At 36.8% G+C, this 24,037-nt stretch overlaps 2 protein-coding genes and 1 pseudogene across 3 annotated transcripts; all 3 read right to left on the bottom strand.

Moving 5' to 3' along the window:
• Positions 1–13,819: 13,819 nt before the first annotated feature.
• On the bottom strand, positions 13,820–14,125 carry LOC147919888 (uncharacterized). The gene has a single exon (XM_087504153.1). It carries the CDS (start codon positions 14,123–14,125, stop codon positions 13,820–13,822), a length of 306 nt encoding a protein of 101 aa, XP_087360279.1.
• A 5,176-nt stretch (positions 14,126–19,301) lies between these two features.
• Positions 19,302–21,227, bottom strand: LOC104771977 (uncharacterized; annotated as a pseudogene). The gene is made up of 4 exons (XR_015593034.1): positions 20,872–21,227; positions 20,225–20,616; positions 19,902–19,985; positions 19,302–19,677 (listed from the first exon to the last, which is right to left on the bottom strand). The product of XR_015593034.1 is annotated as an uncharacterized LOC104771977 (transcript).
• Positions 21,228–22,372: 1,145 nt separating this feature from the next.
• LOC104772938 (uncharacterized) lies at positions 22,373–23,287 on the bottom strand. The gene has a single exon (XM_010497494.1). The coding sequence runs from the start codon at positions 23,285–23,287 to the stop codon at positions 22,373–22,375; it is 915 nt and encodes a 304-aa protein (XP_010495796.1).
• Between the last annotated feature and the right edge of the window lie 750 nt (positions 23,288–24,037).

Here is a 24,037-nt window from a genome sequence, read left to right on the forward strand (position 1 = left end):
AATCCTGCAGATCTGTCACACACAAGAGTTGTTCTATGCTGCGCAAAGCTCTCCGCATCTTCCGGCCAGCCGTCACACCCAATCTCCTCCTTGGTTTTCGATTGGAAAACTAGGTTTTCTCTTGGTGGGCCATATCGTATCTACATGCCCATTAAGCTTACCAAAAGTAAAGCCCACAACTTCAAAACCCAGGTCCATTAATTCTGAACTTTTGCTAAACTCGTTTCTAAGTGTCTTTCGATATGGTGTTTGTAAGAGTTTTCGACAACTTCTGCAACTTCTATCGACAACCTTGGTTCGGGACAACTATTATCATTTGCAAACCCTGGTTGGAAGCAAGTACTCGACGAAACCTGCTCATCAAAGCTCAAGGCAATCGGGACTCCTGCTTCTATTCTCTAGCCACACCAAGGGAATGCGGAAGAACGGCACTATGACCCTGGATCCATGGAACGAGGGTTACCGACACTTCCACAATTCCCTGCCCTCATGCCCCGCGATTAACGAACCTAGTCATTCTCAATCTATAAATTCCGAGGACAACTCCCACTCAAATGCTGATCCAACTCTAAATCCATGTAAACCCAATTATGATCCTTTGTGTCGAAGCCATATTATAGCCGATGGTGTGATCAAGATCACTTACTCTATGGTTTCCATTTGAGAAGTGATTCGTCATCGTTGCTATGGCTTTGCTTAAATTCCTTGAGAATCATGGCACTAGTTTCCAGTTTGGCCTTGTTATTTGAACCCTCTTGCTTGAAGTTTTATGGCTTTTTCATCCTGATTCCAAGTTGTCTCTTTGACTACGGCTTTGGTCTGTCCAAGGCCAGTTGTCCTTCGGCGGCAGCTCTAGCAAATATCTCCAAGCTTCAGAGCACTCTCAACCATGCTCGAAATATTGTCAAGCTACTTCTCTGTGAACTCAAACCGGTAAGAAGCTCAGCTCTGACCCCTTCATTAACACCAACTCGTCTCATGACAGTGGCTATCTCCTTTTCCATTGATTTGATCATGGAAGAGCTTTTCGACAATCTTGATCTCACATGTACCAAGTATCTTCATGAATTTGGCTCAAAGGTCTCAAGAACCTATTGCCGACTAATCCTATCTTTAGCTGTATTTTCTTGTTATTTTGGCATTGGGGAATGCCCTTTTATCTTGTATTGTAACCATTGCTTGTATGATCCTTCACTCGTTTGAGTAATGAAATGCAAGTGTTTGACAAAAAAAAAAGTTATTAAATTACGTAGTTAAAAGGAAGAAAAAGAAAGAAGAAATAAACCAATGCTTTGATATAGGATTTTAATCTCTCTAGCCCATTTTGCTCCAATTCCAATTTGAAAACCCCCTACTTATTCTCACTACCCCCTATCTTTTCCAATATTATCAAAATCTCACTCTACCCTTCTTATATTATATAATAAATTTGAATCTCAAAAGAAAAAAAAGAAAAATAACCAATAGTTAAAACTCTCTCTCCTCTCTCATTTGTCAAAAATCAAATAAAACGGTCTGATATTGTTGAGCTCCTCTCTCATTCTTACGATTTTGAATCCTCCTCCCTCTCTTCGTCTTCTTCTTCATCCACCATTAACACACACTTGAAGGTAGTTTTAATCTCTCTTCTTGTCTAAATTTCCTTAGATATAACATTGTTTAATGAAATTGTTGTGGAATCTCAATTTCAATGATTGAAAAAATTGTAGATTTGTAAATTTATTTGGTCTTTATGCTTGTTAAGGTTAGTAGACTTGTTTTCTTAGTGGATTAAGGTCTTGTGTTGGTTATTATGATTGAGAAAGGTTGAATTTGAGATTGAATGCCGAATTTTGTAAAACAAAATTGGGGATTTCAGATCTGGGACAACTGTGACCATTGGGTACAACTATGTAGGAAATTAAGGATCCAAAAATTTGGTGCAACTGAGACAAATGGGTACAACTATGTTTATGAACTGCTACTAAAAAATGGAAATTGATTGTTTCTCTTTCTCTTTCTTTTTCAGGTGACAATGCCAAAGACTTCAATCATACGCTTACTTTATGATGGATACTATTCAAGTATCGGAGAAGATGTACGATTGATTTCAAGAGAAGATAAGGAAGTGTATTCTTTTCTTATGAAGACATCATCTAGTGATGTATCATATGCTAAGTTGGTTGAGAAGATATGCAGCAAGATAAGGGTAGATGAGGCTATGAAAAATCTGAGAGTTAGTTACTTTCCCTTCTCATTCCCAAACTATAAGGGAATACCAAATTATATTCGAGATGATGAAGATGTTGTGTGTTACTTAAAGGATGTGTCTAAAGAAGGGTTTAGAAGTGTTTTGCATGTCGAAGTTACCAATAATGAAGAACAAAATCAGGGGATTGATGAGAATGAGGGGTTTGATCAAGTTTTGATAAAGGATTTGGCAACAAGAAATCTTCCAAATAATGAAGAGATTGCTCTAATTGGTGGAGCGAATGATAGTGGTGGAGCGAATAAAGAGATTGTTCTAATTGATGGAGCGAATAAAGAGATTGCTCTAATTGATGGAGCGAATAAAGAGATTGCTCTAGTTGGTGGAACAAATGGTAGTGGTGGTCGTGGTATCGTAGATATGTACGTAAGAGAACCATCACTACAAAATCTGGTGGTGGTCGAGAATGAAGATAGAGATGTAGAAGGAAACAAGTCTAGACCTCTTTTATGGGAAGATGGTCTTGATTTTACGATAGGCCAGAAATTTGAAAGCAAAACAGCAATACAAAGTTTAATTGAAAAGTCTGGACATAAGAATTGTGATATGATTCTCCCAAGGAGTCGACACTCTAAGGTGGTGAAAGGGATAAACTTTGCATCCAAGAGACTGTGAAGTCTAAAGGATCAAAGGATGTGGAGCGAATGGTCGCACAAGAGCTGCGGAAGACTCCTGATATACCGGTGGATCGATTCCTTGGATATTACACACCAAAAGAGATCGACAACTTGCTGGATATGACACACCAACAAGGAATGGATCGAGAGACGCCACAAAGATCTGTGAAAGGGTCTATGATAAGTCTGAACCAACCATGAACATAGATATGACGCACCATGAACATGGAGTTCCAAAAATTACAAGATATCACATCTTGAAAGAGAGAAACTTCTCTGATTTTTACTCAACAACAAAACTTATTTTTTATTCATGAATTAAGCCTCATTATATAGAAGAGATACAACAATTCCCTATAACATTCAGCAACTTGGAAATGCAGCAACTTGGGAATTGAAATTCAAACTCTAAAGTGAGTGCAAGAGAGAGAAAACCACATAATTAAATGCTGTTTTGAGAATGGACGAAAATCTCTCTTTTCTTCTTGATTTTGGGCTGATTCCACTTTGTTGGGCTTCTCTAATGGACCAAGATTCTAGAACAATTTGGTTTGTAGCTTAATTCAATCTGGTCTGGTCAGAATCCTCCTTTGAATGAGAGTATGTCTGAATTCGCGTAAGCTGGAGATCACCTGTTTGTAAATTGCGTAACTCCTTCCTCTGAACTCTGTTTGATCTGATTCTTCTTCGAGGAGTTTTGTAATTGAGCTGAGCACAATTTCCAACTGGTTTCATGCACAAATTCTTAGTGGGTGAGAAGATACGCATCAAACAATGAGCACATGTCCTGATGCTCCCCAATATCATATCATACTCTCCCTCTTGAAAAAGGATTTGCCCTCAAATCCGGATACTATTTTTTTTTTTTTTTTGGTTCCATTTCCTTCTTTTTTTTTGATAAAATATAGAAATAAAAATAAAACAGAAATAGAAGATGAAGAGATGAGAAAATGAATGAGAGAAGATGGAGAGATGAGAAGATGAACAGACAAATACCGGTTGAGTGGCTCTGATACCACTTGATATGATTCTCCCAAGGAGTCAACACTCTAAGGTGGTGAAAGGGATAAACTTTGCATCCAAGAGACTGTGAAGTCTAAAGGATCAAAGGATGTGGAGCGAATGGTCGCACAAGAGCTGCGGAAGACTCCTGATATACCGGTGGATCGATTCCTTGGATATTACACACCAAAAGAGATCGACAACTTGCTGGATATGACACACCAACAAGGAATGGATCGAGAGACGCCACAAAGATCTGTGAAAGGGTCTATGATAAGTCTGAACCAACCATGAACATAGATATGACGCACCATGAACATGGAGTTCCAAAAATTACAAGATATCACTACAAGAAAACCTGCATTTAGCGACTACGAGTTGTGACTCTTTGTTCAGTCGCAAAAAATAGCGACCACTTAGTAATTGAATTACGACTGTTTCCCGACTAAATGTAAAGAAGAAGCAAAACAGTCGCAAATTTATGACGCAAACAATATAGTCGCAAAACAATCGCATTTTGAGACTGTTCAGTGACAGTAATTTATAAAACACAAAGAGTCACAAATTAGCAACGATTTTGCAACGTATACTCGTGTCACAAGTTTTATTTATCGATAACTTGCTAACTCCTATTTTTTGCGACGAACTTGCTACGACATGTGCGACTTATTTGCAACTACTATTGCGACTGTTTAGCGACTAACACCTGAATTAGCTACTGGTTTGCGACACCTTAGCAACTCTCGATTTGTTGAATTTGAAATTTCACATTAGTTAAATGTTAACATGTTTCTATACACATTTCCACTTTGAATTGATCAATATTAGTCATATAAACTTTGTCAAAGCTTTCCATTTTAGTATTTAGACACAAAAATTTCATAATATCTAAATCATTGTAAAGAGTATACATGTTATTTCATAAGAAGGTTTAGGATTCTATGAAAATTGCAAAACAAAGATATGAAAACAATATTTTAAGGTCATAAACTATTCCATATATACACTATAAGACAATCATGAGTCCATATTGTTGATTGATATCAATAGAATTGTGCAAAAATTATAGATTCCAAAAATTTGTATTGTGACCAAATTCGGAGAGTTACAAAAGGGTAACAAATTGCGACTAACTTGTTACTAACTTTGGGACTCTTCTTTTTTGCGACTATCTTGCTACTGAACTTGCGACCACTGTGCAACTACTTTTGCGACTGTTTAGCGTCTAACACCTGAGCTAGAGACTCTTTTGCGACTGTTTAGCGACTAACACCTGAATTCGCTACTGGTTTGCGACTCCTTAGCAACTCTCGATTTGTTGAATTTGAAATTTCACATTAGTTAAATGTTAACATGTTTCTATACACATTTCCACTTTGAATTGATCAATATCAGTCATATAAACTTTGTCAAAGCTTTCCATTTTAGTATTTAGACACAAAAATTTCATAATATCTAAATCATTGTAAAGAGTATACATGTTATTTTATAAGAAGGTTTAGGATTCTATGAAAATTGCAAAACAAAGATATAAAAACAATATTTAAAGGTCATAAACTATTCTATATACACTATAAGACAATCATGAGTCCATATTGTTGATTGATATCAATAGAATTGTGCAAAAATTATAGATTCCAAAAATTTGTATTGTGACCAAATTCGGAGAGTCACAAAAGGGTAACAAATTGCGACTAACTTGTTACTAGCTTTGGGACTCTTGTTTTTTGCGACTATCTTGCTACTGAACTTGCGACTATTTCGCTACTCTTCTGTGACCATTGTGTTACTAATTTTAACCATTTTATTATTTTTGCCAAGGTTTAGGCGCGTAATATTCCCCCCTTTTTTTTTAGTATGTGTCTCTTTTGCGACCACTTTGCGACTCCTCTTCGTTAATTACTAGGCAAATTTTTAGTATGTGTCTCTTTTGCGACCAGTTTGCGACCCCTCTTCGTTAATTACTAGGCAAAGAACACAACATATTCTCTTGTTTCTCTCTTTCTATTTCTCTCGAAAACCTTTCAACTCTCTCTTCTTTCTCCTCTCGAATCTCTCTTCTTCCTCTCAATCTCGCCTCTTCTTCTCTCAAATCTATCCTCTTTCTCAACTCTCTCTAATGGCTGGTAGGGGTCGCGGAGGCAAATCAGCTGGAGGTGGTAGGGGTCGCGGAGCCAGATCCGCTGGAGGTGTTAGGGTTTATAATGGTGCGAGGGATCCCAGTTCTGCCGCCGATAATCAGACCTCCATTGGTGCGAGGGAACCCATTGGAGCCGCAGTTAATCAGGCCTCCAATGGTGCGACTTCACGCGGAGGTCGAAGTGGTGTCGAAACATCGTCTCACTCCTCGAATCCATCAGGCTCTCAGTCCGTGAGTAATTCGTATAGAACTATGCCGTCCCAGTTTCCGCCGAGGACACAACAAACGCCTCCTGCTTCTCAACCACCGCGGGTTGCTTCTCCACCACCGCGGGTTGCTTCTCCCCCACTGTGGGTTGGTTCCCAACCACCGCGGGTTGGTTCTCAACCACCGCAGGTTGGTTTGCAAGCACCGGTTCTTGCTCCTCAACCACCGCCTCCTCTTCCTCCACTCATACAAGAACAAGAAGAGGATTACGAAGAAGTAAACCCTAATCCCAATCCTGCCGAAGAAGAAAACCCTATTCCTAATCCTGCCGAGCAAGACTACCAAGGTTTGTTAGATGCAATGCTAGCTCTTCCAGGCCGACAACATCTCCCAGTTCTGTCTGTCGATCCCATCCCCGACGTTGAGACTCTATGGTAATTTTTTTTTGCTTTTAGAGTTAGGTTGAGACTCTGTTTTTGTTTGATTAAGTTAGAGGTTGTGTTTTATTAAGATTAGTTAAAGAATCAAAGCGAAACCACACTGTGAGTAAATTAGAGGTTGTGTTTAGATCTCTTAGTAAATTTAATCCTTGTGAGAATCTCCCACTTCTGTCTGTCGATCACATTCACAGGTTTCGCTTTGTTAGATTGTTTGTTTTGTTGATTAAGTTGAGATTAAGATTGATATTGTTTGTTTTGTTTTGAGATTAAGATTGATATTGTAAATTTCGTTTTGTTCATTAAGTTAGAGGTTGTGTTTGATTGTTTCGATAATACTGATTGTGTTACTTTGTATTGGTTAAGACTGATTGTGTTTGTTTTGTGACAGGTTTAACAGACACAAAGGAAAAATTTCTCGGGTGATCTCTGGAATATTTAGAAGGAAATTCGATGGTCCTTACTACAGCTGGAAGGTTACTCCTAGACACATTCAAGAGAGATATTTCAGGACATTTGCGGTAATGTCTTATAGCTTTCAAAGTTTTATTATCTCTCATAACTGACTTAGTATCATCACTAACCATTAACTCAATTGTAATATGTAGCGGAAGTTCTATTGGGATACTGGGATTACTGAGCTTGTTAGAGAGGGGTTCTTAAAGATAGCCAAGAAGCGAATGAAAGGCATTGTTAGTCAAGCTAAAAGCAGTGGTAAACAACCTGTTTGGATCACCAGTGCAGAACTGTGGGCTGAGATGTGTGATCATTGGAACGAACCTGATGTAATGGAGAGGAGCTCAAATGCCTCGCAGTGCAGAAACTCCGATCGTGGTGGTCTTGGAGTCCACAAACACCTTGCCGGTCAGAAATCATATGTGCAAGTTCATCAAGAAATGGTAATTTAACATTGCTTCCATGATATAACACCCTAAACACCTTGCTTCCATGATTATAACACTCTAAACACCTTGTTTCCATGATTTTAACATTTAACAATTTCTTTGTAGGAAGAAGAGTTGGGCCGTCCGGTATCATTTGCTGAAGTGTTCATGAAGACACATACTCGAGCTGACGGATCGTTTGTTGATCAAAAAGCTAAACAAGTAGCTGAGACTTATGAGAAAACATTAGAGGAGAGACTGTGTGAAGTGGACGATGATGGTCCAGAAAATTCAGTGAATTCTTCTGAACGTTCAACTCATCGTACTCTCAGCATTGATGAAAAGAATGATATCTTTCTTAAGGTAACTCCTTAGTTTCTTTATTTTGATGAGTGTGTATGATTATTCTTCATGATAACTTTCTAACCTTGATGTTTTTCTTTGTTTTAGTGTACTCAAACAGATGAGAAAGGAAACCTTTTTGGTCTTGGATCTCTTGTTGAGACAGTAAGGAAAGGGAAAAGGAAGGAAAGCTATGCAGAATCTTCTCAACCATCACTTCTCGAGCTTCATGAAGAACTTCGCAAGAAGATAGCTCATCTAGATGCTGAGAATGCCCGACGTGAGAAGGAGCATCAAGAGCTTCTCATCTACGTGAAAGAGAAAGATCCAGCATATGATACTATTATTGCTTCCTTGCGACCAAGAGTACCAACAACAACACCAGCAACCACACCTGAAGACAACATACCACCAGCCACCGTGTCAGGTACTCACCAGCCACCAAGTAAGACACAACACCAGCCACCACATCCCCTTTCTCCACTTACTCCAAGTTATAAACATTGTCTTTTTATCTAAAAAAACATGAATTGCTTGTTTGAGACATTTATTTGTTTTTGCTTTAGGATGATCTTTTTGGTTAATACAATGATTATGCTAATCTTTATGTTTAATGAATGATTTTGATATCTTAGTGGGTGAGAAGATACGCATCAAACAATGAGCACATGTCCTGATGCTCCCCAATATCATATCATACTCTCCCTCTTGAAAAAGGATTTGCCCTCAAATCTGGATACTATTTTTTTTTTTTTTTTGGTTCCATTTCCTTCTTTTTTTTTTGATAAAATATAGAAATAAAAATAAAACAGAAATAGAAGATGAAGAGATGAGAAAATGAATGAGAGAAGATGGAGAGATAAGAAGATGAACAGACAAATACCGGTTGAGTGGCTCTGATACCACTTGATATGATTCTCCCAAGGAGTCGACACTCTAAGGTGGTGAAAGGGATAAACTTTGCATCCAAGAGACTGTGAAGTCTAAAGGATCAAAGGATGTGGAGCGAATGGTCGCACAAGAGCTGCAGAAGACTCCTGATATACCGGTGGATCGATTCCTTGGATATTACACACCAAAAGAGATCAACAACTTGTTGGATATGACACACCAACAAGGAATGGATCGAGAGACGCCACAAAGATCTGTGAAAGGGTCTATGATAAGTCTGAACCAACCATGAACATAGATATGACGCACCATGAACATGGAGTTCCAAAAATTACAAGATATCACATCTTGAAAGAGAGAAACTTCTCTGATTTTTACTCAACAACAAAACTTATTTTTTATTCATGAATTAAGCCTCATTATATAGAGGAGATACAACAATTCCCTATAACATTCAGCAACTTGGAAATGCAGCAACTTGAGAATTGAAATTCAAACTCTAAAGTGAGTGCAAGAGAGAGAAAACCACATAATTAAATGCTGTTTTGAGAATGGACGAAAATCTCTCTTTTCTTCTTGATTTTGGGCTGAATCCACTTTGTTGGGCTTCTCTGATGGACCAAGATTCTAGAACAATTTGGTTTGTAGCTTAATTCAATTTGGTCTGGTCAGAATCCTCCTTTGAATGAGAGTATGTCTGAATTCGCGTAAGCTGGAGATCACCTGTTTGTAAATTGCGTAACTTCGTCCTCTGAACTCTGTTTGATCTGATTCTTCTTCGAGGAGTTTTGTAATTGAGTTGAGCACAATTTCCAACTGGTTTCATGCACAAATTCTTAGTGGTTGAGAAGACACGCATCAAACAATGAGCACATGTCCTGATGCTCCCCAATATCATATCAAATTGTTTTGAGTTTGTTGCAAAGAAGTCGGAGTCGTTGAGATATGTGGCAAAATGTTCTGAAGCACAGAATGGTTGCAATTGGTACGTAAGAGCTGCAAGGAGTGAAAAGTCTAAGCCTTTCTCTATAAGAACTCATAGAAATATTCATACATGCTCTCGGTCAAGAACAAGTGTAGGGCGAATTAGAAGGATTGCTTCTTTTTTGGTTGCAGATTATCCGGGTAAAATTGCCACGCCAACTCCAAAAGCTCTCATTCACTTGGTTCAAGGAAGATTTGATGTGTAGGTGTCATACTCTACCGCGTGGAGAGGAAAAAAAAGAAGCTGCAGATGATGTTCGAGGTACCACAGAGGAAGGTTTTAGGCTTATGTATTCGTATATGTTCATGTTAAAAAAGATAAATCCTGATACAGTTTCATATGTGGAAGTGGATGAGGAACATAAGTTTAAGTACTTGTTCTTCGCACTAGGAGCTTCCATTGAAGGCTTCCGAGTCATGAGAAAAGTGATCATTTTTGATGGAACCCACCTTAAGACTGCATATGGTGGAGTGCTACTTGTTGCTACAGCTCAAGATCCCGATCATCATCATTATCCGCTTGCTTTTGGTGTAGTAGATGGCAAGAATAATGAAAGTTGGTTTTGGTTTCTCGAAAAGCTCAAATCGCTTATACCACATGGACCTGAAATTGTGTTTATTTCTGACAGAAACTTCAGTCTCCTCAGGGCAATAGCAATGCTCTATCCATTGTCTCACCATGGGCATTGTATCTACCATTTGTCTCAGAATGTGAAAGGAAAAGTTATTGGAGTAAACAAAGCAATATGTGCCAAAAGTTTAGGCAATATGCTCGAGCTTATACGGAGGCAGAGTTCTTACATCTTTATGGTGATTTTTCGTCAACATATCCTTCGGCACGTTTGTATCTAGATGAGCACACGGAGATAAAGCAGTGGGCTAGATGTTATTTTCCTAGAGAAAAAAACAACCTAGACACAAGCAATGTTGTTGAATATATTAATGGTGTTTTAGAAAATGCAAGGAACTACTCACTGTTACAAATGATAGATGCTATTATCGAGAAAATGATTGAGTGGTTTCCTAAACATAGAAAAGCTTCTGCAGAGATATCAACTGCACATAAGCTGGTTCCTTTTCTGGAGAAAGAACTTCACAAAACATGTAAGAAAGCAAAACTGTTGGTGGTGAATGAGCTAAACTGTTACCAACTTGAATATAGTGTGATAGGACGTGATGGTCTACAATATTTGTTAATTTCAGAAGCAAAACTTGCAGCTGTAAACAATTTGATATAGATAAATATCCATGTGTGCATGCAATAGCAGCTGCAAGAGAAACAAAGAAGGAAGCAGATACTGAGATACAGTTACATGACTTGTGCTCAAAATATTACTGGATTGAGCTTTGGGTTTTGTGGTATTCAAGGACGATTTATCCGGTTCCCCATAGTTGTCAATAGACTGTTCCCAAGGAGACGATGAAACGGTTCATCTTGCCTCCGGATTATGATGTTAAACAAGGAAGAAGACAAGAAAAAAGGTACGCATCTGTTGGAGAACATAGAGGAAAAAGAGGTAAGAAGAAGTCGACTGGTACAGGTGAGTTGTTTGACAATGATGGTGACCAAAATTGATTTCTGATTGCTTTTATTGTGATGATTTTAGGAATGATGGTGTTTGTATTTGTAGAGTTTCTGATTGCTTTTAGAAACGATGGTGTTTGTGTTTGATGGTATCTGTGAAACTTATCTGTTCTGTTTTGTACAACTGAGTTTAACAGGTACAACTATTGTTAATTTCCTTGTCGTATTTGTACAAATTTTGAGTTGTTCTGTTTTGGTACAACTAAGTACAACCGGTACAACTATAGTCTATTACCAAAATATAAAAATTAAATTAGAAAACTTAGAACCAAAATATAAAAATTTTGTCTTTTAAGGTTACTTTATATGTAACAACCACAAAATTTTAACATAATCCACTTCACATGTAAAAAACAAATCTAAACCATAGAAATCCAAATTCTTCAATCAACAACCTTAGTATTTTAAAGTTACTTTGTATATAATGACCACAAATTATGAGAATCAAGATATAATGGTGATTTCAAACATTTATATACAAGATGACATAGGGCTTCTATTCTAATTATGTAATATCATAAGTGCAACTAGAAAAAAAATTGATCTAGAGTGAAGAACAACTAATTTTTGTGGTTTATAGAACAAAGAACAATTATGTTAATTTAAGTACAACTGTGTACAACTGGACAACTATATGAATTTTTGACGGCCCAAACAATTAATTTTTATACATGTGAGGTTCTTTGATGGCGTCAGGTGTCACAATGTAGACTTTTTTACGGCGCAAAAGGACAAAAACAAAATATGTAGTTGTACTTAACTTTACTCATTTGTACCAAGAACATACTTGTACCTAAAAATAACCCAAGAACGTAGTAGTGAATGAAGAACATACTTAACTTTACTCAGTTGTACAAAGAACATACTTAACTTTACTCAGTTAACCGAAGAGCATAATAGTCAAAAAAACAAAATAACCCAAAAACATACTTGTCCCTATAAACACCAGTTGTACCTAATAATATCAGTTGGATATCCAAGACAAGTTTTCAAAACTACACAAACAAATTTCACTTCTTCTTTTTTTTCGCAGCCGTGAAAGGAGTAGTGATGAACTTTGACGGATGGAGCTTCCTCTTCTCTCTCGGAGCTTTATGTTCTCCTTCACCATCACCAGCTGGCTCACCTTGTCCTTCTTTTCCTCCTTCTTTTTCTATTTCTTCTCCATCTCCTTCTTTTTCTATTCCTTCTTCTTCTCCTTCTTTTTCTATTCCTTCTTCTTCTCCTTCTCCTTCTTTTTCTATTCCTTCTTCTTCTCCTTCACCATCACCAGCTGGCTCATCTTGTCCTTCTTCTCCTTCTCCTTCTTTTCCTCCTTCTTCTCCTTCACTCTCAGATTCTCCTTCTTTTCCTCCTTCTTCTCCTTGTTCTCCTTCACTCTCAGATTCTCCTTCTTTTTCTATTCCATTTCCTATTCCTTCTCTCATCTGAACCTCAAATCCTTCTTGCATGTCACTCACAAATTCTCCTTGTTTTTCTGGTCCCGTTCCTGTTCTTTCTCCCATCTGAATTTCAACTTCTCCTTCTTTTTTGTCCCCGTTCCTGTATCACCAGCAATAGTTCCTTCTGTCCTCCCAGCCTCAGCATCTCTACATGCAGAAAATGCATTCCCAAGATTCTCTCTATACTGGAAATTCATTCCCAAGTTTTCAATATTTTTGAGCCTCCTATCAAATTCATCTATCTTCTTATCTATCTTCTCATTAACTTCTATAAATCCATTTTCCATGGCTTTCATCAACCTCTCCTCAAGCTCCTTCAAACTAGTCAGATTTCTTTGTTGTTGGTGCTCCTCCATATGTTCAGCTGCTGACACGTTTTCTTGTTGCTGCTCCTCCAAATGTTCGACTTATGGAACATTTGCCTCTCCAAATCCTCGAGAAACAATATCTAACTTATAAAGATTTTCCCACCAAATCTTCTTCTTCTCTACATCGAGACGCTTGTTCCATTCATCAGCAATTGGGTCCATAAAATCATCATCTTCATGTTGTTCCATGATGCGATGCAAAAGATCTTGCTGCTCCTCCAATGGTTCTAAGATACTTATGATGTCCTGTAAAGTACAATAAAACAAAGATTAAAATAATGATCTTATAAAATTTTGCTAATCTACTAATGGTACCAACATCTTACCTTATCTGTCCCAAGTTTTTCGTTTATTTCTTCAAGTGGATAACCTTTCATCAAAGAATCTTTAAGTTTTTTCTTGCACATCAATGGACAGCCATCTCTAGCGCCTATTACCACTTCATGATATTCTCTGGACAGCTGGGGAATGCACTCAAACGCCAAAACCTGTAAAATATGTTACACAATCAAATATCTTAAAATCATAGAAAATAAACAGACTTATTAATTAGTCTTTATCTGTTACCTCAAGAGGAATTATGAACCCTGGAAATACCATTTGATCTAGCACTTTGCCTTTGCAATGTTCCATCTCATGATATATCGTTTTGATATTGTCTTCAAAAGCCATTCACCCCCATGGAAATGTTTCTACCGCTTTCAAATCACCCACTATCTTCAGAATGAAAGGATATATGCTATCATACTTTTTCTTTCCTCTTATTACCTTGGCTAAGAATAAAAGGACAGCCACTTGCAAGCGATCTCCATTGCATTTATCCTTCATTGAATCTAGCTTTTCTTCCACATCCTTCATTGTAACATTTTTAGACCCAAAAACCCTTAAGACAAAGTCAAATTTTCCATATTCCTTCTCATTAAATCCTAAATCATAGTCATGGCAATCAAAACCAGTGATGAGAGCATGTTCTCTCATTGAATAGTGTATGGGTACGCCATTCACTACGAACCAGCAGACTTTACGTTTCTCTCTATACGAGCTGTCCGTAATAGAAGCATTCACATTGCCATAACCTTATTATTTTTGTGCCTAGCCATGTGCCATACGTTCCTGAACTGCTTGTGTTTCTTAAACCATGCCTTTTCTGATGGTTCGAGCTTCTCTAACATATCCAACGTACTAGAAATTTGACACCTTGATGAAATCTTGCCATGATTTCCATAGACGCTTGGATCACTAAAATATAACTTTGGTTCAATAGGTTCAGTGTCCTCCTCCGTATCCATCTCTGTTTCCTGAAATACAAACACAAATTTACAAAGAAATTAAGTGTCACAGCATAGTTGTAATATGTTGTACTAAACAAAATAAATTACCTCCTGGTCAGAGACATGTCTCGGATGGATAGGTGATGAATTCACCGGACCAGATTCGCCTACTTGATCTTCCCCGACATCATCCACTACATTTTCACCTACTTGATCTCCCACGACATCATCCACTACATTTTCACCTGGTATCTCCAATTGCCTTAGTCTTTCGGATCTTCTAGTACCACTTCTTACATTAGATCCTCCTCCTCTGGTTTTAGCCATTTGGATTGGTACCTAAAAACACAAATTTAAATCAAACTTTGAAAATCAGTCTCATTATCTACATAAACTCACACAATCCAAACACAAAAATAATCCAAAAACAAACGGGTCCAAAAGAAACTCAAAATCACACAATCTCATTATCGAAAGCAAAGAGATAAAAACTCACACAAAAACAAACTCAAACTCACACAATCCAAACATAAACACAAACACAAACACAAACTCAAACAAACACAATCTCACAAACTCAATCGAACACAACCTCACATAAACGGATCTCATTATATATCTACATAATTATAAGAAATGAAATGTGTTTTTAACACATTTCACAAAATCATTTCAAAAACACACTTCCCAAACTTAGAACTCACAAAATTCATATCCTTTTCACATAATTCAGATAACTAAACCCAACAATTAGTCGAATTAGGGATCAAAGCAAAAAAATAAAGAGAATGGCTTACAATGACCGGCAGCTGAGAGGAAATGAACGGCGAATTCCGATTTCTCACGGCGATTTTTTTTTTCTCACGGTAGATTTCTCCAAAGAGAAGAAGAAAGGGGATTGAGAGAAACAGATGACAAAAAAGAGAAGAAAAAAACGAGAGTATCGAGAGAAGAAGAGAAGAATAAGATGAAACGAGATTGGATTAAGAGATTGATCCTCCTCTGTAACTATCGAGTGTCGACTCGAGTCGGAGGAGAAGAAACACGAGAAGAAAAAAAAGAAAATAAAGAAATTAGGGTTTGGTTATGGATTTGGGGATTTAAGATCCGAAATAGATATGGATATCCATATCTAGATCCAAAATTAAGTTGAATCTGTAAATATGGAAGAAACCTTAAATGTATTTGTCTTTTACTAATTATCTAAATAAAAATAAACATTTAAATACAATTTTAAATTAGGGGGCAGAGAGATTAAAATCCTTTGATATATTATTCCAAGTTTAGTGTGACAACTATCTTTATGAGTTGCTTTAATAGACTTTTTAAATTTCACGTGACAAAAATGCATATACTGAACTACATATGTGACACAAAACTCTCTCTCGGGCACTATTAATGAGACAACCAAAACTTCTCCATTCTCCGACGCCGGTAGAGCCTTTGCTCGCTAGCGTCGAACTGAATCTCCTCCTCTCTGCTTCTCCTCTGTTCTCTTTCTGTTTCCGGCTTCCTCGCTGAGTCTTCTATGCTTCGACTTGCACTTCAGCGGCTCACTCACCTCCTTTGGAGCTGATTCCTTCTCGGTTTATAACCGAAGTTCTTTTCTCGACCACCGTGCTTCATCTAGTTTGCCAGATCTGGCGGTCGGAGATCTTGTAGGCATTCATCTGCAACAACCACCTGCAGAATCCCTCGCCGCCTCGAATCCAGAACATAGATCTCTGGTTCTGAATTTCTCTGTTCTCTTCCAAAGTTTCTCTTTTACCCAAACCACCACATGGCTACTCTATTCGCCATTCGCTACTCTAACCTACGGTGGTCAAGATTGTGTCTCGGCGTTTAGCCGAAGAGCCTCCTCACATGGATCTGCAAAAGATCTTGCTCTTTCCGATTGCTATAGAAGGGGATTGAGTCTAGCCGATGGATGTTGTTCCATTTTCTGCCAAGACAAAACCCACATCTCAATCTCTATTGCTGTGAGATTTGCTGGTTTATCTTCCGTCGAGGCAGTACTTGGATTTTTAGATCTGGTGGCCAGAAATCAATATCTCGCCTTGTCAACCGTCTGTTCCCTAGTTCCACCGCACGTTCTGGTCGTCAGAGAGTTCTGCTTCCTCTTTCTTCCGCGAAATCCTAGATCCTTCAATCTTGAGGAGGCGAGAAGTCTTGAGAGCATGGATTTTGCTCGGTTGGCTTCTCTGGCGGCCATTGTTTGGGTCTTCCAGATCCGGTGTCGCCGTTGCCGGTCATGTCCATGTCCAACCGCAGTTTGTTCTCACCGTTGTCACTATCCCATCTAGGTGTTGGAGATATAGATTCATTAAGCGGTGATTGTGTCAGATCTCGCCTCCGACGCGTGTGCCCAGCCGCCAACCTCGCCTCAGGCGGCCGTCGTTGTTGTGCCCTCTATCTAGAGCACCAAACCTATGAATTAGGGTTGCAATTGTTAAATCATTTCTGGGCCAGGCCCAAGAATTTCTCAACTAGACTAGCATACTTAAAGCCATTTTTGTCCATTAGATTAAAATCATTTGAGGCTAGGTCCATTAATTTTTGGTTATGTACTAATATTAATTCTATAAGAATTTTGGCTTTAAGGTATTGCTTTAAAAGCCAATTACTATTATGGAATGTAATGTCTAATTCCTCCTCAGGGGAGAGCACCTTCTTTTTATGCATCTCAAAGAAAAGAGATTTTTGTGCCCATCTACGCTTTGGCATATTTGAAAATAATGCAATACTAAGCAGGCAGTTTACTGAAAACATTTCAGTTTCCTCTTTAAGTGGGAGAAATTCCTCATGTATTGAGAGATATAATACAAAAGTTTCCTCATCATTTCAATGTCCTTTGACTACTTGGTTTCGTTATGTTCTCCGCCCTTCTTTATCCACTTGGTTTAGATCTTGCAATGTGGTGTGGCAATGTGGTTTTATCTTAGACCCTTTTCCCGGCATTCGACTTTTGGGAACTCGTTCCCAACCTACATGCTGCCTCCCTTTTCAGGGAGCTGAAGATTCATCATCTTTAGTGCGAGTTAGGTTTTTAAAAACCCGTCAAAATCTTTTTATTCCAGTGTGGCAATTTGTCGTTCTGTGGCCAGTGATTCGGTCTTGGTCAGCCTTCCGCCATTTCATGTGGCCTATCTTCTTAGTGGATCACACTATCTTTATGGTTTCATTACCTTCTTATCTTTGCTTTAGCTGTTTGTTCGTTAGCTTTAAAGCTTATTATCTTTTATGTTGTAGTTTGACCTGGATGTTGTGCACTTGTTCAAGCAACACACCAGAGATCGTTTTTTTCCTTTGTAAGTTAGTTGGTTGTATCATGGTTCCCTAGAAGGGAGTACCAAAAACTTTATAACTTAATTTAGGCCCTGATTGGTAACGGCTGTTACTTATGACTGTAAAGACTTTAACTTTAAAATTTTAGCTGTAGAGAATTTGGCTGTAAATGCTTTATCTGTAGAAACTTTAAAAACTTTAACTGTTAAAATTTGATTGGTAACAAATACTTTTAATAAGATAACTATTACTTTTATTATTAAAATATATTAAAATGATGATATTAATGATAATAATGAAAATAAAAATAATTATTATTGAAATGGATCTTAAAAGAAAGAGAATAAAATAAGAAAAATTAATTTATAAAAATAAAATTATGTAAAATATATATATAAACTTGTGGAGAGATTTTAAATATAATGGGAAGAAAAAAAAATAAAGTTTTTCTATTTGTTTAATTTTAAAGCCTGAATTTGAGGCTTTAAAAATTCTGAGTAAACAACGAAGAGAAAAATAAAAGTGGTTTACAAAACTTTTAAAAAAATAAAAGTAAAAAAAGTCTGATTGGCAAATTATTAGCTGTCAAGTCTTTTATTTGTTTTAAAGTTTTAAAAGTCTCCTGCCAATCAGAGCCTTAATGGAGTGTTTGTTGACCAAAAAAAACTACATATGTGACACAAAACAATACAATATCAATATGACGTGGCGTTTGAGTGCATTATTCGTATACATCTCGAAAAACAAACACATTTATTTGATATATGACCGAATCAAAATCAAAATTGAGGATAGAAGCATGATTTATTCATTTACTGTATCATTCACTTTGAGACTTGACGAACCAATACTTGGAACCTACGATTAGAAGAAAAAATAAAAGAGGTTAAAAAAGAAAGTGACAAAAGATATTAGATATTAAAAGGAAATCCAAATAAATAAGATTTGTAATCTATCTAGTGACACAAAACTGATGTTAGGCCTACTCCTGGGCTTATATCTGATCTGGAAAAGTTGAAGGAAACGTTTAACAGGCAAAGTTAGAGGTTTAAAAGGGTAAGAAACAAAAAGATTGGCCCATATAAAGTTAGGGCTTATATCTGATATCAATTCTATTTTATTTTATTTTTTAATTTCACAAACAGCAAAAGTGAACAAACTTAGAGCATATTTATTGGTGGGTTGTTAGAAGGGGAGTTCTTAAATTTTTTATGAATTAATTGTGTATTGTTTAGAATATAAAAACTCATGATCTCTTAGATAAAATTTTCTCTTTTATTGGTAGGTTCTTATTTTAGGTCTCTTATTTTTGAAAATATTGTTTTTTTAAATTTAAAAATTTTAAATAGAATAGAAGTGGTATAAATGTGTAAACATTTAAGATTTTATAAAATTAGAAAATATTCCATTTTTATTTATTTTCAAACATACAAAACATAATAAAAACATTAATACATATTACAACAGAAGTGCAATTTATAAATGGAGAGATTAATGATTAATTTTAATACTGATTAGCTCCAAATTTTGCCCAAATATTCTCAACCAAATCATCTTGCAAGTGTTTAATTTGTTTTAGATAGTGGCAAAATCAAAAATATTTGGATCTTGTTTTGGTAAATAAAGAGCAAACACAAGAATTCGATTTGCAAGTGTTTAATTTGTATGTATGTTACATTGCAGCCTTTTTAATAGCAAATTTAATAGCAAACACTAGAATTTGAGGTAATCGTCATCATCAAATCTCCCTCTATTACTAACTTACTCTTCTGCAGCAACAACACCAATCTATCCTTTCTCAAGCAAATTATAGAAGGCTCTTGTTTTCCTCTACTCGTTCCAGTGATGCATTTTCCATAGCCCACCAGCCGCAAGCCATAGTGCGAGACCGATTACTAACTCCTTCACAACACTTGGACCTTTCAAAGTTGCATGTGCGATCTTGTGCCCAGCCATCTCTTTACTCACTCTACTCTGCTCACTAAACCAATCAATTCTTCGGATATACACACATAATAATAGTTCTTCAAATAAAAAAAACAGAGACACATATATGAGCAGCTTAAGTATCAAACCAAACCCAAAATGCAATTCTGATTTCATGACACCATAAAACATATAAAATACATCCTATCTCCAACACATATATCAACCAATTTATAGCTCAATCCTTCATGCTAATACAATACAATATATACCTTGGGAAATGCCACGCTTAGCCTCCCAAAATACATGACATATGTGTCATGTGAGTTTATCAAACAAAAAGGACACAGTATTCCCTGCCAAGCAGACTAAGGCTTTGTAAGTATGTGAATGATCTCACAAGAGGTCTCAATCAAATGCAGTTCATAAAAAGAATCAGAAGACAACATTAAATACTGAAAGCTTTGAAAAACAAATAAGTTCCTGAACCAGATCACATCAGCATCCTGGAGACCAAAAAGGGAAGACAATGAATCAATCAATATACGAACCAATAAGTTCTGGCTTTCAGTTACCAAGAGTTTAAGAAACATACCGTGAAAACAAAGTTGTAACCTTGTTCAAGTACAATCCGAAGGAAAATGATTCTTCTCCACATCACTTTCAAATAAGAAGGAGTCATGAAATAAGCGTCGCCACTAGAGAAATGAACACCTTTTGTTTCAAGTCTGAAACAATGCTTATGCATTGCAACGCGAATACTCTTTAGCATCCAGAGAAATTATCACCATCGTTAGTTGCAGCTCTACACAGCACATCAAAAGCTTTCTTGTTCCTTTACCAATTCTAAAACTCTCAAAGAGGACATCCATTACAGATCCCAGAGCTGCCTAAGCTTCATTCAAAGTTGTCAAAATCAATGTACCATCTTTAGTTGCAGCTCTACGCATCACATCTTCTAGCTTAGGTTCCTCAGTTTCCTCCTAACTAATTAAACCATGAATCAGAATGCTTAACACAATAACGTCAAGAAGAACCATGAGATCCAGAAATCAAACTCAAATGCGACTACTAGCACCATAAACAAGAACACGATTTCAGAATGTGGAGCTATTCCCAAGCACGAACCACACAAAGGACACGATTCCATAATCCTTTTACGGAATCTTCGTCAAATTGATTCCAATTTCATCGACAAATCAAATCAAATCCCTAAATCTAACACCAAATTATATCACTCACCGGAGACGAGGAAGAATCATTGAATCCAAACCCTTCCTCTGATTACAGACCATGATTCCAAACCCTTCATTCTGATTCCAAATTCTTTTCTGGTTTGGGGAATTCAATCGCAAGAGAAAGAGAAAGAGAAAGAGAAAGAGAAAGAGAGAGAGAGGAAAAATAATAAAATCGATGTTAAACAATTTTTTTTTTTTCGTTTTGTATTATTCAGTTCGCCCAACAGAAAGACGACATGTAGCGTCTCTTAACCCACGATCCGAGTATACTATATAAGGGGAGATCTTACATTTTTTTTGTTTTGTTTTGATTTTTTTTTTTTCAACAAAACACTAAGGATTCCTCTATGAACCCTGCGATAAACTTGCTCTTATAAGGCTGTGATCGGCAACCAGTAGGAGCGGTTTCAAAATATTTTTCCCAAAAAAACGCTTGCATTACACCAATCATAAATTTTTTTACAATTTGCGTTTTTCCAAAAAAAAAAAAAAAGCAGATGCGATTTTATGTAAAGGATAAAGCCTTGTTCCGCTTTCTCAAACAGAAACACCATTTATCCAGCGGATTTTAAGAAAAACCGCCAATATATATACTTTTTCGATTTTTATGATAATAATTATATATCTTTTATCTACATACACATATACACCTACATATATATATGCAAATAACAAATAAAAAATAACTTTTCTGTGTTCTCTCTCCTTTTAGAATGTACTAAAAAACAAAATCATTCTATAAATAATAGTAATTTTAGTAGTATATATATATGCATATATAATCATTAATAAAACCAGTTTTTTTTTGGTCAACATAATAAATCCATTTTTCTAATAACCATAGATTTCTTTTTGAAACTTTTAATATAATAACAATTTTTGAAATTAAATTTTTTATTTATTGATACAAAAAATGAAAATATATAATTATACTAGTTATTAATAAAATAATATGAATTCAGTACCGCAAATTGTTTTTCACCAATCAAACATTATTTTGTATCGTTTATTTTGGAGTAACCGTACTTGTCCCTAGGGGTGGGCATTTTAACCGAACCGATCCGAACCGAACCAACCCAACCGAACTCAAACCGACCCAAACCAGACCCAATCCTACTCTCGAACCATTTGGTTAAGTTTTTTCTCAACCCAAACGGTTCGGTTTGGTTCGGTTTAAACCCAAACCGAACTGATAACCCAATGTGCTTTTTATTAACTAATTTAATTAATAATATTCATAATTTTTGTATAATATGTAATCATAATCTTATATTCTTTATGAATTCATTTATGTTAAATTAGATTTAATTATATCTAAAACTTTAACCCTAGGTTTTAAAGAGTAAAATTGTAAATAACTCAATAAGAAATTAGACTTTTCTATCTTCTTATGTTGTTTGGTTTGTTTCATTTTTATTTTACTCTAATTACTAAACATTTAATAATAATATTGTTATTATTTTTAGGTAAAATTTTATGGATTCTTTGAATTATTCAACTTACAACTAAAAACCCATATCAGCCCGCACCTGCTCATGCAACCACGAAGGGCCTCCAAGTGATAGATATGACGTAACACTTTTTGCAATCACCACAGCCACCTGATTCGCTGATATCGCCACCTGGTGACATTCCGAGTAGTCAAAGCTTGCTAGTATCAGGTGAATGTCTCTCAATATGAAAGCGTATCTTGGCCACTCACACGGACTGTTAATTGCATCAACCACTGCTGCGTTGTCCATCACCACTTCCACCCTAGTCACATGTAAGATCTGCAACGCCTCCAATGCCCATAGTGAGCACCGCAGATTTGCTAAAATCCCCGTGTCAGTAGCCTGTAAGGCAGACCTTGCATGATGTAACACATGGCCTTGACAATCTCTAGTAATCCACGCTCCACCAACCATTGTTAATTTATTCCTCCATGAAGCAGCAATGTTACATTTTACAACCCCTACCATTGGCCTTCTCCACTTCATCTCAATACTTGGTTGCTTTACAACCAAATATTTATCCAAAGAAGCAACCACAACTTGAGCTGCGACCCACTGTGAGGATTCCTGATAAGCTTTGTTCACCAACTCTTGAATATCCATTTGCTTACTTTGGAAAATAAAGTTATTTCGCCATTTCCATGTACCCCATAACAACCAGGGAATAGTTCGGCGAATCTCCTCCGGCTGTCTCTCTTCCTGCATTAAACCCATCAAAAATTCCCAGTTCTTCACCACATCATGGTCCGAGAAACCATTAGGTGGTGATGGAACATTTGATACCGCATAAACTTGTCTAGCTACATGACACTTAAACAACATGTGACAGATAGTCTCCTCCGTATGACCACACACCATACATCTTGTATCTATCAGTAACCCTCTCGATGCAAGCCTCTCAGAAACAGCCAGAGCCCCAGATAACATTCTCCAGAGAAATGTCTTAATTTTTGGGACTGTCCTTACAGACCAAACCTTTGCCTTCAGCGCAGTAGTGTTGATGACATCCTCTGAGCGAGGTGTATATAATGTAGGCAGGGTTCGGAGCAACCAATAAACACTTTTAACCGAATAAGCTCCCGATGCTGTGTAAGGCCATATGAATCGATCCTCCTTAGCCTACGCAACGTCCATTGCTAAGATCTGTTTAGCATCATCCGGTGGAAATAAACTATAAATCTTCCCCATATCCCACTGTCCATCAACTGAGGCTCTTAAATCAGCAACTTGCAAGTTCACCTCAAAGAAAGTTTGTAGCCGATAGGGTGCTCGAGGATGTTTGTCAAAAAGCCACTTCTCTTTCCAAACATAAGTGGTTCTACCATTCCCAATTGTCTTCATTAATCCCTGCTTCAACAAATTTCGGCCATGTAAGATGCTGCGCCATGCATAAATGATTCCCAATTAAACGATATTTCAACAAATGTTGTTCCCTTGTCCACAAACCATATTAAATGATTCCCAATTAATAATGGTCAAAAAGTTCTTCAATTAGTTTTTTTTGGTAAACTATTGGACCACGACTAGCTGACCTATTAGCCAAATTCTTACATTTGTAGGAACCGGGATTCGATCTCGGTTATGATGGTGCCTTCTATAATTAGACTTACCTCCTACCACTGCACTAAAGTCACTTCACTTCTTCAATTAGTTTCTTACAATGAAATTTAACAATTT

This window comes from Camelina sativa, chromosome 20, assembly GCF_030686135.1.
Source record: "Camelina sativa cultivar CO46 ecotype springtype chromosome 20, ASM3068613v1".
Taxonomy (NCBI): Eukaryota; Viridiplantae; Streptophyta; class Magnoliopsida; order Brassicales; family Brassicaceae; genus Camelina; species Camelina sativa.

Bases quoted from the DNA above. Each gene is read 5' to 3' on its own strand.
- LOC104772938 (XM_010497494.1), bottom strand. From the start codon at position 23,287: ATGTTATCTGGGGCTCTGGCTGTTTCTGAGAGGCTTGCATCGAGAGGG.
- LOC147919888 (XM_087504153.1), bottom strand. From the start codon at position 14,125: ATGAGAGAACATGCTCTCATCACTGGTTTTGATTGCCATGACTATGAT.